The 15,863-nt window shown below is 45.5% G+C and overlaps 1 protein-coding gene across 7 annotated transcripts in view; it reads right to left on the reverse strand.

Moving 5' to 3' along the window:
• Positions 1-15,863, reverse strand: part of Rere (arginine-glutamic acid dipeptide repeats) — a 334,126-nt gene that overhangs the window by 71,776 nt on the left and 246,487 nt on the right. For all 7 annotated transcript variants that reach the window (XM_032894231.1, XM_032894248.1, XM_032894239.1 and 4 more), the window contains one exon: positions 11,252-11,350. In XM_032894231.1, coding sequence (XP_032750122.1) covers positions 11,252-11,350 — 99 coding nt within the window. The remainder of the gene's footprint in view (positions 1-11,251; positions 11,351-15,863) is intronic.

A 15,863-nucleotide genomic window follows, 5' to 3' on the forward strand; every position in this document is an offset into this window, starting at 1 on the left:
GGCTAGGTTCTGGGGACACAGAGAATTAAACTACAGTACCTAGACCCCATGGTTGAGCATGGCGACCCCTGAAGAGACATTCGACTATGGCCCAGTGGGCAGACTTGACACACTATCAGTGCCTAGGACTGAAGTGTTGGGAGAAAAGAACTGCTAGGGAGTTAAACTTGGCCAGTACTCTAATTACCACATATAGCACTAGATTCTGGGTCAGCGGACATGGCAGATGTAGTGCAAACTTTTAGTTCCAGAACTGACGTGAAAACTTACAGAGTCCTGTGGAAAGTTGGTTAGATGGTGTTTTGCTGGCACAAACAAGTGAAGGAACATGTTGATGAAGCAGACACAGGTGACAAGATGTTTCGCTAAAGCAAACACATGAAAGGACATGTGATGAAGAATTCTTTGCTAATGACACACATGTATTGGTCCTGCTTACATTCCTTAGTTGAGCTGCATTTGTCAGGACTCCGTAGAGAGAAACACCAAAAACCTTCTGGTGGTGAGCTGCAGTTTCTTGCTGCTTCTGCAGACTCGGGCTGACTGGATGCATGTGCTGAGGTAAGGCGTGTGGAAGACACATTATGTCTGGAGGGTATACATAGGACTCAGGGACGGGGTTGGATGCGGAGCTTGGCTTGCGGACACAGCTGGCTGTGCAATGCTCTTGGGTCTTGAGTCTTCACAGATTTTTGCTTCGCTGAGAGAGGCATAGCTGAGAACTTTTCCTGGTGTTCCTGCTGGCCCTGGTCCCTCCTGCTGACTAGAGGCTGAGGCCGGGCTGTCTCTACTAGGCAGTGCCCCTGCTGCTGATTCCTGTTTGCTATCCCGACTCTCCTGAATGGACTGGTGTATCATCTGTGAAGTGTGTGCGAGTGGATTGAGCTGCTGCCGACCTGGGAACTGAACTGCTGATTCCCAGACAACACAGACAGGAGCTGCTACAAAGGACCTTTCCAAACAGGTTCACCACCCCCAACCCCATCCTTCCTTTCCCACTACCTCTGGTGGGTGGTGGGATAAAAGAAAGGTTAAAGCATTTAAGAACCATCAATTAGCCATCACTAAAATAGACGTTTGAAAAAATTAAAACTACAAAGAACTCTAGAGGCAGAGGCAGAAGCAGGGAGAAATCTTTGAGTTTGAGGCTAGCCTGGTCCACATAGTGAGTTCTAGGCCAGCCATGGCTACATAGTGAAACACCATGGAAAACAAACAACTACAACAAAAGTCAGTAAACACAGAAACTAGTCAACTTTGTCAAATAACAGTATCACAGAGATGCTAGCATCGGACCCAACAGAGAAAGATTTCTCTCCAGTAGGTGATAAAATTCAGGATATTGGTTTGAGAATCCTAAACTGCTTCAAGCTTACTTCCCTGGTTAACCTCCTAGTAGTAGCTATTCTGAGGCAGGGGCAGTTCTGCCATTTCCTTTTCAGGTATTTTCTTATGCCTGAATACTCAGGAAAACAGCTCCTTGCACAGACAATAAACATTGTCCACTCTGGTTATAAGACTAAAATGCTTCAGGCTCCACCCTAGGAGAGAGAAGAGGCTGACTCAGAATCCTACACTACAGAATCAACAGATACAGCAGGGAGGGCGAGGCAGGAGGACTCAGAACTGCTCATAGGCACGCCCATTACCTCAGTTACTGGAATGGAGTTCAGAGGAGCAGGCATGAGCTTTGAGAAGCCCACAGCCTACTTACTTCAGTCTCCGCTCTGGAGCAGTGTAAGGTAAGCTTTCCCTTCTAAGCCAAGGCCCCACACTCAGATCTCCTCATCTAGCGTGCAGACACCCAGATGACTAGACCATTACAGCACAGTGAACACGGCTTAAAGCGCACGGGCAAAGCCTAGACTAAGCAGCCTCTTTTGTACTCCAGTACAGCACCCTACAATCGACAGGAGCTCTCACATTGGAGGGGATCCCTGCATTCTATTTCTTTGGTTCAGAATGTTCTTCTCCTATATATTTGCAAAGTTGGCTCTCACATGTTTTACAAGAGTGAAATTTCAGGGCTACCTTAGTAGTTCAGTGTGCTGCCCTGCACTGCATATTGCTTTCCTATGCTTTGGTTCCCCTGAGTTATCACTTGCCAGTGGGTATCAGTTCTTGTTCAGTGCCATGGCAACCCCAGGAGGGCAGGCACATTTGTCTATTTTGTTCTGCTCTAGCTTCAGCATAGCAACCAAGGTTGCCTGTCTGGATCTCAATCAGTAACCAAATCAAAACCAGATAAGCCCTTCCACCCCTGGCAATCATAGGGCTACCCTGACGACTACCTCTACAGGAGAGGGTTTCGATATCAGACAGAGGGATACAGGGGACAGCGGGCTCTGAAGGAGCTCCATCCTCAGGGCACAGTTCCTGTTTTTTACCTCCTTTCTTTCCTTTCTCCCAACACTGAATCCCAGTTTGCAGTCTAGTATGTCTCACCCTCGAAAGAGTAAGGCTCTGATGTTGACAGACACAGAATGTTCCAAGCACACACATTAAAACTAACTCTGTTCTGTTGCTAAGAAACTGAAGAAGAAAAGGGTTTCCATCCTCTTCATTTATAAAATATCCACTTTGTCTCTGGGAGAACGACATGCACTTTCTCCAGCCCCCTTGTGTCTTGTTCTCCTTTAACAGAACAGAGAAAGACGACTGAGCTGAGCAGTGCATGCCAGCTCCGCTTCTCTCCGTGTCCTTGAAACCGAGATGGAAAACCTGGTTTCAACAGCCTTCTGCCCTAGTGTTTATGAATCTTTCAAGCCGAAGACACCTCCATTGTCCCTCTCAAGCAAAAATGAAAAATGCTCAATAAAAAGTAATCTTTGACTAACATGATTACTCTGAACTACAGGTGCATCCAGGGCACGTTTGTATCCATGGCTGTATCTTCCCTCATCTCCACTCTGCTCTACCTGGCTCCAAGGTTCAAACACAAAACACAAGCACACACACACACTCTCACACCAAGAGCCCTGGATGATGACACTATGTATGGCTGGCTTTAAAAGAAAGTCAAGTAAAAATATGTGTATGAGATGATGAGTTTTAGAAAATGAAAACTGCTTTACAGGTGAAGAGGGAAAAACAGGAAAACAGAACACACCTTTGGCCACACTACAGCAAGGGGACTGGGAAGGAATGAAGCCCTGCATGTGAAGGGAAGGCCACAGCCTCACCAGCAGATTTCACAGAGGCAGAACCTTCTAATGCTTGTAGATGTCATTCAAGGATTTAAAAAACTATTTTCCTTACAGCTTGTTAAACAGTAGAATCTTTTTGAAAACTGACAGAACTGATTGCCTTCCACCATCTTTCTGTACATAGAATTGACTTTTAAAATTTTTCTTTTCTTTTCTTTCTTTCTTTTTTTTTTTTTTTCCGGAGCTGGGGACCGACCCCAGGGCCTTGCACTTGCTAGGCAAGCGCTCTACCACTGAGCTAAATCCCCAACCCCAAAACATATACTCTTTTTTTTTCCCAGATTTTTTTTTTTTATTAACTTGAATATTTCTTATATACATTTCAGTGTTATTCCTTTCCGGTTTCAGGGCAAACATCCCTCCCCTCCCCTTCCTTATGGGTGTTCCTCCCCACCCTCCCCCATTGCCGCCCTCCCCCAACAGTCTAGTTCACTGGGGTTCAGTCTTAGCAGGACCCAGGGCTTCCCCTTCCACTCGTGCTCTTACTAGGATATTCATTGCTACCTATGAGGTCAGAGTCCAGGGTCAGTCCATGTATAGTCTTTAGGTAGTGGCTTAGTCCCTGGAAGCTCTGGTTGCTTGGCATTGTTGTACATATTTTTCCCAGATTTTTTAAAATTAATTTATTTATATGAGTACATTGTAGCTGTCTTCAGACACACCAGAAGACAGCACCTTATCCCATTACAGATGGTTGTGAGCCACCATGTGGTTGCTGGGATTTGAACTCAGGACCTCTGGAAGAGCAGTCAATGCTCTTAACCACTGAGCCATCTCTCCAGCCCCATATAATTGATTTTTAATTCACTGTCTTATTTCCAGAGAACCTGACAATAAAGTCTGTCCTCTCTCCACACTACTGACTTCTTTAAACAAGGATTTGCTTCAAAGGCTGAAGGGAGTTAACCACAGGAAGCAGCCCAACCTTATGGGCAGTTGAAATATTAGGCAAGTCTTAGCTGCATCTAGCTTAGTCAGGAAGGTCTGAACATGACCCTGGGTCCCACTACAAGCATACACCAGACTGAGGAACGGCCAGCATCCATCTGTTTCCTATTCTTACAGCTGAGAACTTAAGCTGTTCATTAGGAACGGAATTAGCATAAAGCTACATGTGGTAATGCCACACAGGACCATGTCCAAACCAACAAAACAAAATGGAAGAACAAGGAGCGGATGGAAGGATAGTAGACATTCAGTTTCAAATCGGAGGAAAGGTAGGGTAGGTGTGGTGGCTATTCCTGGTTGTCAACTTGGCTATATCTGGAATGAATTACATCCAGAATCGGAAGGCTCACCTTTGATCCTGATCTTGAGGTTGGGAGATCCAAGTTTCTGACCTGGATCTTGGTATGGAGATCTTGAGGAAAAGTGGCTATGAATCCCAGGAGCTTAAGGCAAGATCTCTGAGTTCAAGGTCACCTGGGACAAAGCAAGTCCTAGACCCAGGTGGGGTGGTACACACCTTTAATGTGGGACACACCTTCAGCTGGACATTTACATAAGAACTTTGGAAGAAGGGAAGAGTCTCTCTTTTTTGCCTGCCTAACTCCCTCGTGGACTAATCCACCGCTAGATCCTTGGACTTCCATTGACAGCTACTGCTGATCGTTGTTGGAGAGTTGGACTACAGACTGTAAGTCACCAACCAATTCTCTTACTATGTTCTGTGACTCTAGAGAGCCCTGACTGAGACAGTAGGGTTCATTCTCCCGTCCCTTAGGCAGACATCATGTGATGACAGACAGGATTAGGTTGGCACACCTTTGGTTTAGACTACTGCAGAGTTCCCATAGGAAGGACCGTATTTTTCAGCTTAAAATTTTGGTCTAGATGGCTCAGTGGTCAAGAATACTTTTTGTTCTCAAGGTTTCAGTTCCCTGCACTCACATGGTGGCTCACAACTGACAGTAACTCCAGCTCCAGGGGGTCATATGCCTCTGGCATCCCCCACACCTGTCTCGTGTGCACACACCCATTACTATTTTTGAAAAACTCAGCTGGGCACGGTGGTGCGTGTTTGTCTTGAATCTCAGCACTCATGAGAGAGGGACTGGATTCCAGGCTAGCCAGAGCGTCAGAGTAAGACCCTATCTCCAACAAAACCAACCAAACAACCCTGTCATCAGAATTTCAAGTCAGCCTGGGTCACCTACATTGAAATCCCATGTGTAGAAGGCTGAGGTGAGGAAAATGCTGAATTCATAGCCAAAGGGAGTCACACAGATGATCCAATCTCAAAACAGAAAACCAAACCTGAGGGTTCAACACTGTATGGCTCAGTTGACATGCACACAAGTCTAAGATGTAATCTGAACTACAATGTTATAAAACATATATTTACATAAAAAGATCTAAGCCGGTTTTAACAATGTTCTAGCCTAGGGGAATGGCGTATATTTAAAATGATACACTAACAGATCATCTTAAGTGACGTATAGGGTGCCATCACCAGCATCGTTCAGATCACTATGTAACACCAGCAACTGTAACAGATGTGAAACCGGGGTAGGCTAGCGACAGCCTCTTCCCTGCAGCACACTGTCCCCTCTTGGCCCTCCCAGCCCCCAGCTGTTTCTTGGATGTTGACTTTGATTACATTTTCCTCTGCTGCCACAGGAACAGTAGTAAAATTCATTGTATTTCTGCCCCGCTAAGCAGCTCTGTCTTCTGGCTGGACAGAAGGAACAATGAAAACAATGTTTTCTGGAGCAGACATTGTGAAGGGGCATGAGGAAGGCATCTGTAGTGCGGCTGGGGAAGACCCCAGCGTTTGCATTCTTTAAGCGGGGAACTGCGTGGCCAGCTGCACTGCTCACTGCACTGCAGACACGCAGAAGTTAGCTTGCTGCGTCTGTGTCCTGTCAATTTTGAGAGGAGGCCATTGATGTGTATCTATGATGACGGAGTTTTAAACAGCAAGAAGAGTTAGGAACCTGTGAATGAATCCACACACATGATCAATCTGTCAGGATTGTGGATTTGATTTTTTTTAATCTAGGTGGCTCACCTCAATGAATTACAACAAAACTGATATAAAACATTTAATGGGAAGTATATTTCACAATAAAAGCTACAGTTACCCAAGATGAGTGGGATCACCCTGCTGTAATACTGTAAACAACAAAACCTTTACCTTTAATGATATGTTTTACTGAAACCAGCACAAAAACCAGCAGCCACAGAGCAGGAAGCCAAGGGCGAGCTCAGCACAGTGCAGGCGGCGGGGCACCCACCCAATCCTATAGCACTGCAAGTCAGCCCAACTCCACAAGGGAAATACAGGCCTAGAATTGAATTCTTGTTAAATTAGCATCCCAGTGTTTCCTTAATCAACAGCTGAATGCTAATTAGAAGCACAGCAGCGATGGACCCCGCACAACACAGCCCCAGAGGCTTGCACACACACACACACACACACACACACACACACACACACACACACACACACAGATTAGTAACTATAAAAGCAGGGAAGGGGGATTTCATCTGCTTTGATTGGGTGCAGCTCAGACTGTGGCCTCTGTATTATGTTTAAATGTGTTTATCATGTTTAATTAAAAACTTAATAAACTAGGATTTGTGTTTTTATTTTAACAGACTGATTTGTTTTTGTTTCTTTTCTTTTTTCTTCATAATTTCTATGAGTTTGGATGACTTCTTAAAAAGAAATGGTGCTTTTAGCATAAGGTATGTGAAATTGGTTAATCATTAATTTAACCCTCACAGACAGTATCCAGCCTTTTGCTCTGGCCAGACGATCCGGTAGGGTATGGAAAGAGTCGTCAATTTACTAAACACTCGTTCCTAAAACACCTCTCTGATCTGATCCAGTCCATCTACCATGAGATCTGCCATTAGGTGAGCTACCAAGGCAACTCTTGTAAGTGCTCTATGAATGTAGAATTTGTTTGTAATATCTAGTTGAGGAATTGGCAAAAACTAGTTGTGCTGGCTAGTTATATGTCAATTTGACACAAGCTGGAGTCATCAGAGAAGAGCGAGCTTCAATTGAGAAAAATGCCTCCATAAAAAGAGGGCTTAGAAAACCCTGTAGGGCAATTTCTTAATTAGTGATTAATTAAGTGATTTAATTTAGTGATTGAAGCCAGTCAGCAGCACCCTCCATGGCTTCTGCATCAGCTCCTGCCTTCAGGTTCCTGCCCTGCTTGAGTTCCTGTCCTGACTTCCTTCAGTGATGAGCAGTGCTGTGGAAGGGTAAGCAAACTAAATCCTGTTACTCTGGGGCCCAGGGTTTCATCACAATAGAAGCAGGACAGGAAGTTCGATTTTAGAGCAGCAGGGCTTACTTCCATCAGCCCCAACTTAACTTCCCTTAGAGTATCATCTCATCTCCATAACCCAGGAGAGAGACTACAATACAAGGGGAAGACATCCCACTGTCTGCAGAAGCAGTGGCTGCCATGCTGCTGCTGTTGCTGCTGCTGCTAATAAAAATGATGAATAAGGACCTGAAGACTTCTTAAAGTCAAAATCCACCTGCTCCCAACCCTGAGACAGGGCTGTGCTACCTCTGAGAGGTCCTGGAAATCTCAAACACAGAGGGCAGTCTAACTCTGCCACCCAAGTACTGGGATTAAAGGTGTACACCACTAAGCCGGCTACAAAAGTCTAAAGTTTAGGGTCAAATTTGGAAGCACGTAAAAGTTCTTACATCAATTCATAAATATCAACCAAGCACTCCACGTTTTCAAATGCTGGACTTGAGAAGAACTTAGTTACAGCAGAGTCTTTGCAAACTAACAGTCTGCAAGCTTGACACCGGGAGACTCCCCTCGCTGTCATGAGTAAAGTAGGAACGCAGGCAACTGGGACTAGAGGCAGACAGGCTGGAGAGACCTGGATGGCTGGACACTTGCTGCTCCTGCAGAGTTATCGCCTCCCACATTCATGCTGAGTCACAGCTCCAGGGCAGTCTGGGTTTCTCAGAGGTCTCTGATCTCCAAGAGCACTCACTGGCTTGTGTTTAAATTTTATTCAAAACAACAACAAATCTAAAAATATAACTTTTTTTTTTTTTGGTTCTTTTTTTTTTTTTTTCGGAGCTGGGGACCAAACCCAGGGCCTTGCGCTTCCTAGGCAAGCGCTCTACCACTGAGCTAAATCCCCAACCCCAAAATATAACTTTTAAAAAGAGAAAACATGTCTGTCATCCTAGCAACTGGAAGGTGAAGGCAGGAGGATTAGGAGTTCAAGATCATTCTTGGCTACACGTGGAATTTGAGAGCCTAGGACACGTCTCAATAAAATAAAGAAAAAAGAGCAACACACAGAAGATGCAGGTCAGAAGGGGACAATGGTTACAGAGCAGGCAGAAGACTGAGCTCTAAGCTCAGCTTTAAGGTACAGTTACGGTCTATGCCAGGGGTCCTCATCCTTCCTAATGCTGCAACCCGTTAATACACTTCCTCATGCTGTGCTGACTTCCAACCATAAAATAATTTCATTGCTACTTCATTACTGTAATTCTGCTACTGTTATGAATCATATTGTAAATATCTGACATGCAGGTCATCTGATATGCTACCTCCAGAGGGATCTTGACCCATGGGTTGAGAGCCAATGGTCTATACTAAGGGACAGAAGCTGAACTCTTCAGTAAAGGAAATGCAGGTCACCTTTCTGGCCCAGCAGAGGAACACTGATCTCACCATTTACAACCATTTTGTGGAAGTAACTTATGAAAATCAGATAGAAACTGAGTGTTATGATCAAATTAACACACAAGAGACAGCAAATAACCAGAATGTTTCAGGTATATTGGAACACCAAAAGGGAAAATCAAAGGGAGTTCGGCTGTGCACCTACTTCAGCTTGAAGACCTTTGTGTACCTTATTCCTGCCATTCCCAGGGAGAAACTCACCAGAGAGAATGTGGTGAACTCAACAGAAGGGGTCCCACTGACACAGCTGATGCTCTCAGAGCCAAAGGCAGGCTAAGGTAAGGAGGGACTGCCTTGTTGCCACCGTTAGCTATTCAGACTTGACGCAGATGCATCAGAAGCTTCCTCCAACCTATCAATCATCCACCATGTCCTCTCAGCTGCCTTCCGGATTTAAGGTTTCAGAAAGCAAAGTTTAGCTCTCACAAACAAGGGAACCATTAGATCCCTATACCCTGCAAGGCTACGTGGCTTTATCACGCAAACATGATAAAAATGAGCCCAAACCATCGTGCTTCCCCTGTTAAGAATCATTATCTCACACTTGGAATGTCTGCCACTTTGGAACCCTGCTTTGTTTTTCAATATGAAGCTGGATTCCTTCGGATGCTCAAGGCTCCTCATCCCCACCTTCCTGCAGCAGCAGAGCCAGCACGAGAAGAGCTGCAGAAAAGAACTCATCTTTCTTTTAGAAAAGCAGAAGTCAGGACTCTGTTGTGTACTCTAAACATTCCAGAGGGAAGAAGTGGCCATAGAGAAAGGTCAGGGTGTCAGGGCTGAAGCAGTGGGAGGTGGAGCAGGAAGTGGGGGACAGCAGGGTGGGAGCAGCGACTGGAGGAGGCGGCAGGAGGTGAGGAGAGACACTTGGAGATCAGTGCTCAGGCTGCACCCACAGCGCAGTTCCACTTGGCACAGCTGGGCAGGACACCCTGTGACACTGTGACAGGCCAAGGCAGAGGAGCATCTCAGTCTAGTGTACACAGTGGCTCTGTCCTTTACCCCCTATGTCTTCCTCTACAAAGGCTTTTGGAAAATTGAAAATTGACCCAATCAGAATTCTAGCTCCTTCCTATAAAAACAGGCTTACGGTGAACGTGTGTCAGCATGACCACTCAAAACAGCTCCGTTTTGTTTGTTTTTGCTTTAACTGAACAAGAGACTCCTGTGGCTCCGCCTTCCTCACACATGGACTTCACCCTAAGACCCGCTAACTAGGAAAATGTATTTGTGGAGCAAATGACAGCATTTCACCCACAGTTCCTCAGGTGATGCTTGTGCTGCCCCTGGGGCCAGGGGACCATCTCTTCCCCGCCTCCCAGCTTCTGCCCTCTCTCTACTGTGTCCCAGCCACCGCCTATTTCCTGCACATACCATTCACAGTGTTTACCTAAGGACTTCCTTTCTACCTGAAGTCCTTCAGGTCTCCCCCCCACTCCCCAAGTCTCTAAGGCAGTGCCCCGTCCAGCTGCTCCCACCTCAGCCTGCCCGTTTCCTGGACACTTCCCACCACTAGACACATACTGAGCTGAGTCCCTCTTAGGACTCTATCACAAAAGCACTTTTAAATACTTTTCCTTGGCATGCTTTAGAACAGAACTGAGGAACTTTCCACCAACTCTGTGTATTTCAGTTGCATTTGACCTCAAGGGCAAATGTCAGGCAGTCACTGTCATGTTGCAAAGGCACAGGAAACCTGTGAGCTATTTACAGCAACACCTTTTGAAAGTCACTGGCTGGGAGGTAGCTTCATGAGCTAGCTCTGTGGGATGGAATCGATGTGTATGGACTCCTTCCTCTCTCCATCTCCTTTGGTGTTCAATCAAGTCAATGCTTCCTGCTCTGGAGCAACTGTTCTCAGCCCGATGTCCTATGAGCCTCAAAATAAATTCAAGTCACTATTCCAGGTTCTGGTATCACACACTATCCTGCACCAAAACCAAAATCACACCAACCTTGTTTAGGAGTAACTGTTAAACTCAGAGAAAAAATCGCCATCACCTATGGATCCTACTGAGACTAAAATCCAATCAAGTCTTTCTTAGCGGTTTTCCCTTGCGTGGGACACATCGCAGGCACCTCTCAGCGGCAGCAGAGAAGGAAGGACATAGGGGTTCTGCTGTTTGTTCCTTTGAGTCAGGGTCTCGAGGAACTTAGAGAAAGGCTGGCAGGCAGCAGCACAGCAACCCTCCTGTCACACTTAACATAAAAGGGACTTGAACTCAGACCCTCATGCTTCTCAGCACTGCTGTTCCCTTTTATCATCAACAGTCTGAACGAGCCCCTTCCCCTGGAGCAGGGAGGTTGTATACATGGAGCACCGCAAAGGCCCAGGACACAAGGCACATGTGGGCTGACGCTTACCACTTCATCCTCTGTCCAGCACTTCTCGATCAGCTTGGGCACAGGCTTCTTCACCAGGCGCTGCAGGGCTTTGCCAGCATCATAACTGCTTTCATGTAGCTACGATGACAATGAGCTTCGTTAATTAACTATCATGCAGACATCAAGGCAAATCAATAACTACAAGTCTCTCACACACACACACCCCTATATTCTTTCTAGAGGAGCCATGGAAGAAAAATACTTTGTGGTACTCCACTGTCACCTGACCACTTAACCCCCATCCCCATTGTTGGGGCTGTCCCTTATGGTACAGGTACTGAAGGTTCAGTTCCCAGTGTGATGTCACTGGGAAGTGTTAGAACTTCAAGGGGGAGGACATATATGGGGAGAGAAGTCTGTTTTTTGTTTCCCACCTTCCACAAAGTGAGCAGCTTCCTCCAAAGCAGCCTCTATTGCATAACATGTTTAACAAACCTTTTACATTTCCAAGATGATTTAGCTCAGATATTTGCTATAATCGTAGAAAACTGATGTGCCCAGGGAAGGGGACAGGTAAAGCAGAGAACATTCTGGCAATAAGAACAGCATTAAGGCTTGGTGAGGGGGGTGCATGTCTTTAATCCCAACACTGGGAAAGCAGAGGCAAGCTGAGGTCTGAGGTTGAGGCCAGCCTGGTCTACAGAGGAGGTTCCAGGACAGCCAGGGCTACACAGAGAAACCCTGTCTTGAAAAAACCAAACACAAAATCAAACACGCATGCACCCCAAAACCCAAGAAAGCCGACAACTGTAGAACACGTGGCTTGGCATGGTGCTCAGCGCACACGCATGGGCCCTCAGTGCCTTCACTAATCCTGTAAGAAAGATGTGCCTGTATTTAATCTTCCAATGTAAGAACGATTGTCACACCGTCTCACAAGTGAGGAAACGATACCTTGGAAAGATAAATTCAGATGCTCACCGTGAGGTGGAAGTAAAGACTCAAACCCACCTGAAACCTCATGCTCCTGTTCCATTCTTTTGTTTATTATTTATTTATTTATTTATTTATTTATTTATTTATTTATTTATTTATTTGAGACAAGGTTTCTTCCTCTGCGTAGCCCTGGCTTTCCTGTCACCCCCTCTGTAGACCACCTGCCTCCATCTCCTAAGTGCTGGGACTGAAGGTGTGTGCTGCCATGCCTGGCTCTTACTCCATTCTTCCCAAATAATCCTGAGGATAGACTAGATTCTGTCCTAGTCTTTTTAGCTAAGTAATTTACTAGAAAGCATCAAAAGGGCCCAAAATATAGACCTTCAAGAGACATGCGGGGTTGGGATTTAGCTCAGTGGTAGAGCACTTGCCCAGCGCAAGGCCCTGGGTTGGTCCCCAGCTCCGAAAAAAAAAAAAAAAAAAGAAGAAGAAGAAAAAAAAAAAAAAAAAAAAAAAAAAAGAGACATGCACTCTGCTGTGGCCTCCACATTCCACATCTCCTGTCAGATGGTGCTAAGAACCCTGGCAGAAGGATCCTCATGACTAATCTACACCCTCAGAGCTTGTAGTACTCTCTAAAGCCCTGGCTAAGACCTGCCTGTCTCCTCATCATAGCTCAAGGTGGCCAACCTCACTGGTTCAATTAGTGAAAGAATGAAGGCCTTCCTTCAAGTCCTGTTCTCAAACAGGCCCCACCCAAGCGGACACCTGTCTACCTGCACGCTTTAAGCCTTTCCATCCGGTCTCTGCAGCCGCTGCACAGAGAGTAAAATAAGGCTGGATGTTCATACTCTGGTCAAAACAAGTGAGCACTTGTTTTGTTTTGTTTTGTTTTGTTTTGTTTTGTTTCTCTAATACAATGAGGACTTTTAATGATAGAACACGAAATGAAGCTGAATGGAAGGAAAATTTATATGCCTATTCAATTAAAAAAGCACATATTTTAGTGATAATTTAAAATAAAATCAAGTTGATCAAATTGAAACTTCTAATAAAAACCTCAAGGCAAGAAATTAATATTTTATAAGCAGTTATTCTAGTATATGGGATAATAAGGCAGCATGGAAAACTATGGGTCATGGAGAGGGTCTGCTTGCAGAAAAATCTCAGCCACCATTTTTATGAGGAAGAGTCTTGCTGGACTGGTAGGACTGGTAAGCTCCAGGTTCAGCAAGAGTATCTCAAAAACCATGGTGGGGAGGAGCGAGCTATTCCTGAGGTCTGAATCAGACCCCAGCACAAATCCCAGGTGGCGCACATGTACCGCTAGTCCCAGGGTGCAGTGCCTTGAGCCCTGAGGGCTCCTATAGTCATGTGAACACACACACACACATGATTATAAGTAACATTCTTAAAATATATTTAAAAAAGAAAAGAGGTTAGGAGCACACTAGCTGCTCTTTCAGAGGTCCTGAGTTCAATTCCCCGTATGCACATGGTGGCTCACAACCATCCATAATGGGATCTGATGTCCTCTTCTGGTGTGCCTGAAGACAGTTACAGTGTGCTCATATACATAAAATAATAAAAAGAAAAAGTGGATAGTGGTTAAGGACAACACATGATGTCAACTTCTGGTTTTTACATGAACACAGTACAGGCGCAAGTGTGCTGTGGGAACTGGCACTTGGCTCAGGGATGGCTCTGGGAGGGGTGCTCAGAAGGGAGAGTCACAAAGAGAGGAGAAGCACTCACTCTCAGGGCCTGACGTGTAGAGCAGGCTGGCCTCACACTCAGAGACCACCTGCCTGCCTCCTGAATGCTGACTACGGTTCTGCAGCCCCAGGCCTGGCTCGGCTCCATTTTATCCTCTGCTAGACCAAAAACCGGTGAGGTTATAAACAAAGCCACCAATGCTGCAGTTCATGAAATTTCATGAGAACTCTATTTTTTAAACATTAAATCTTAGGTGTCTGGGACTAGGAAATTGCCTAGAACATACAGCCCGGTCTAGGAGTGAACTAAGATCGAATGTCATTCATCCTGCCTGCCTCTGGGAGAACTAGACATAGTTTTAGGCCATAGCTGGAGAAATATGAGTGGCTACTGGACACGAGGCTGCTGGTTTGTCGGAGAATACACTGCTGCTTGCATAAGGCCCTCAGCTGACTTTCTGGTGGGGTGCTGAATGGATGGAGAGTCAGCCCACCCTTGCATATACGACTCCATCTGGACACGCCTCAGACGGCACTGATATCGAAGCAAACATAATGGTAGCCAGGCCCTCCTTTGCTCTCCAGTTCCTAAGTTCTCAACAAGCAACTGATCTTTTGTCAGCCTAGCCTCTTAACATACTCTGGCTTCTACCAATCTAAGCTCAATCAATACTTATGAACCACCACCTAGTTCTTCCCTGAAATAAACATACATACATACATACATCTGGAAAGCACAGGGATCTTGCTAGAAGGACTCCACCTTCTATCATCACCATCACCATCACCATCATCCTGCCTTGTAAAAAACCATTTATTTCAATTACATGTGTGTATCTCTCTGCATGTATGTCTGTATGTGTAGGTACATAAGTGCAGGTACCTGTAAAACTCAGGTCCCTTGGAGCTGGAGTTACAGGTGACTGAAAGATGCCTGACACTGATGCTGAGGTCAGACTTGAACCTTCTGTCAAATCACCATATGCTCTTATCGGATGAGCCACCCTGCCCCTGAGGGAGAACATCTGAATGCAGCAGTCGTTCACGTCCAGGTGACAGGAACCCTAGCTGAGAAAGTGTAGGGCAGGCTCGGTGGTAGTTTCATATCCTTTAAAAGACACTACCATCGGGGTGGTGGCAGTGTACACCTTCAATCCCAGCACTCTGGAGGCAGAGGAAGGAGGATCACTGAGTCTGAGGCTGGCCTAATTTCCAGAAAGAGTTGCAGGAAAGCCAGGGCTACACAGAGAAACCCTGCTTCATAAAGCCAAGAGGAGGGGTGAAGAAAGAGAGAGAAGAAGAAGCACCACTGTCCCGTTACCCATGGGAGGAGCTTCCACGTCTCCCAGGGGACATCGGAAAGGAAGGGCGGGGCCTATGTAAACCAGACGCTTCTCTAAATATTCACATGAAGGATAAAACTCAACTTACACACATTCAGAGACTAATGACCACTAATACAATAGAAGAGTATAACAATAGACCGGAACAAAGTTGCATGCTATCTACGGCTTCTTTCTGGGGTTTTTCATATAATTAAAAAGTCATACTTTATTATATGTATAGGAATACAATAGGATGGTTTAATTTTAAAGATTTACTTATTTTTACAGGTATGAGTATATTGGATCAGCCTGGAATGTTGGGTTTGCAGGAACTGCCCATGTGGGTTCTGAGACCGGATCCCCATCCTTGGCATCTTACCTGCTAAGCACCTCCCGACCACCGTGATCCAGTTTTAAACAGAAGAGAAAGGACGGAACCTCAGGTTATAAATACCTTCCACCCTTAAAAAGTCTGACAAATAATGAAGTTCCTGATCCCACTAAGGCTCAGTGGCTGGTCTAAGCCCTAGTGCTATAGTGCTCAACATAGTCCCTGAGAAAGCCCAACCTCCACAATCACTGCCTCGAAAAGCTAAAAACAAGACTTTTAAAAGCTATTTTTGAAGTCTAGACAGATGGCTCAATGGTCAAGAGCACTAACTGCTCTTCCAGAGG

This window comes from Rattus rattus, chromosome 1 (assembly GCF_011064425.1).
Source record: "Rattus rattus isolate New Zealand chromosome 1, Rrattus_CSIRO_v1, whole genome shotgun sequence".
NCBI classification, from domain to species: domain Eukaryota; kingdom Metazoa; phylum Chordata; class Mammalia; order Rodentia; family Muridae; genus Rattus; species Rattus rattus.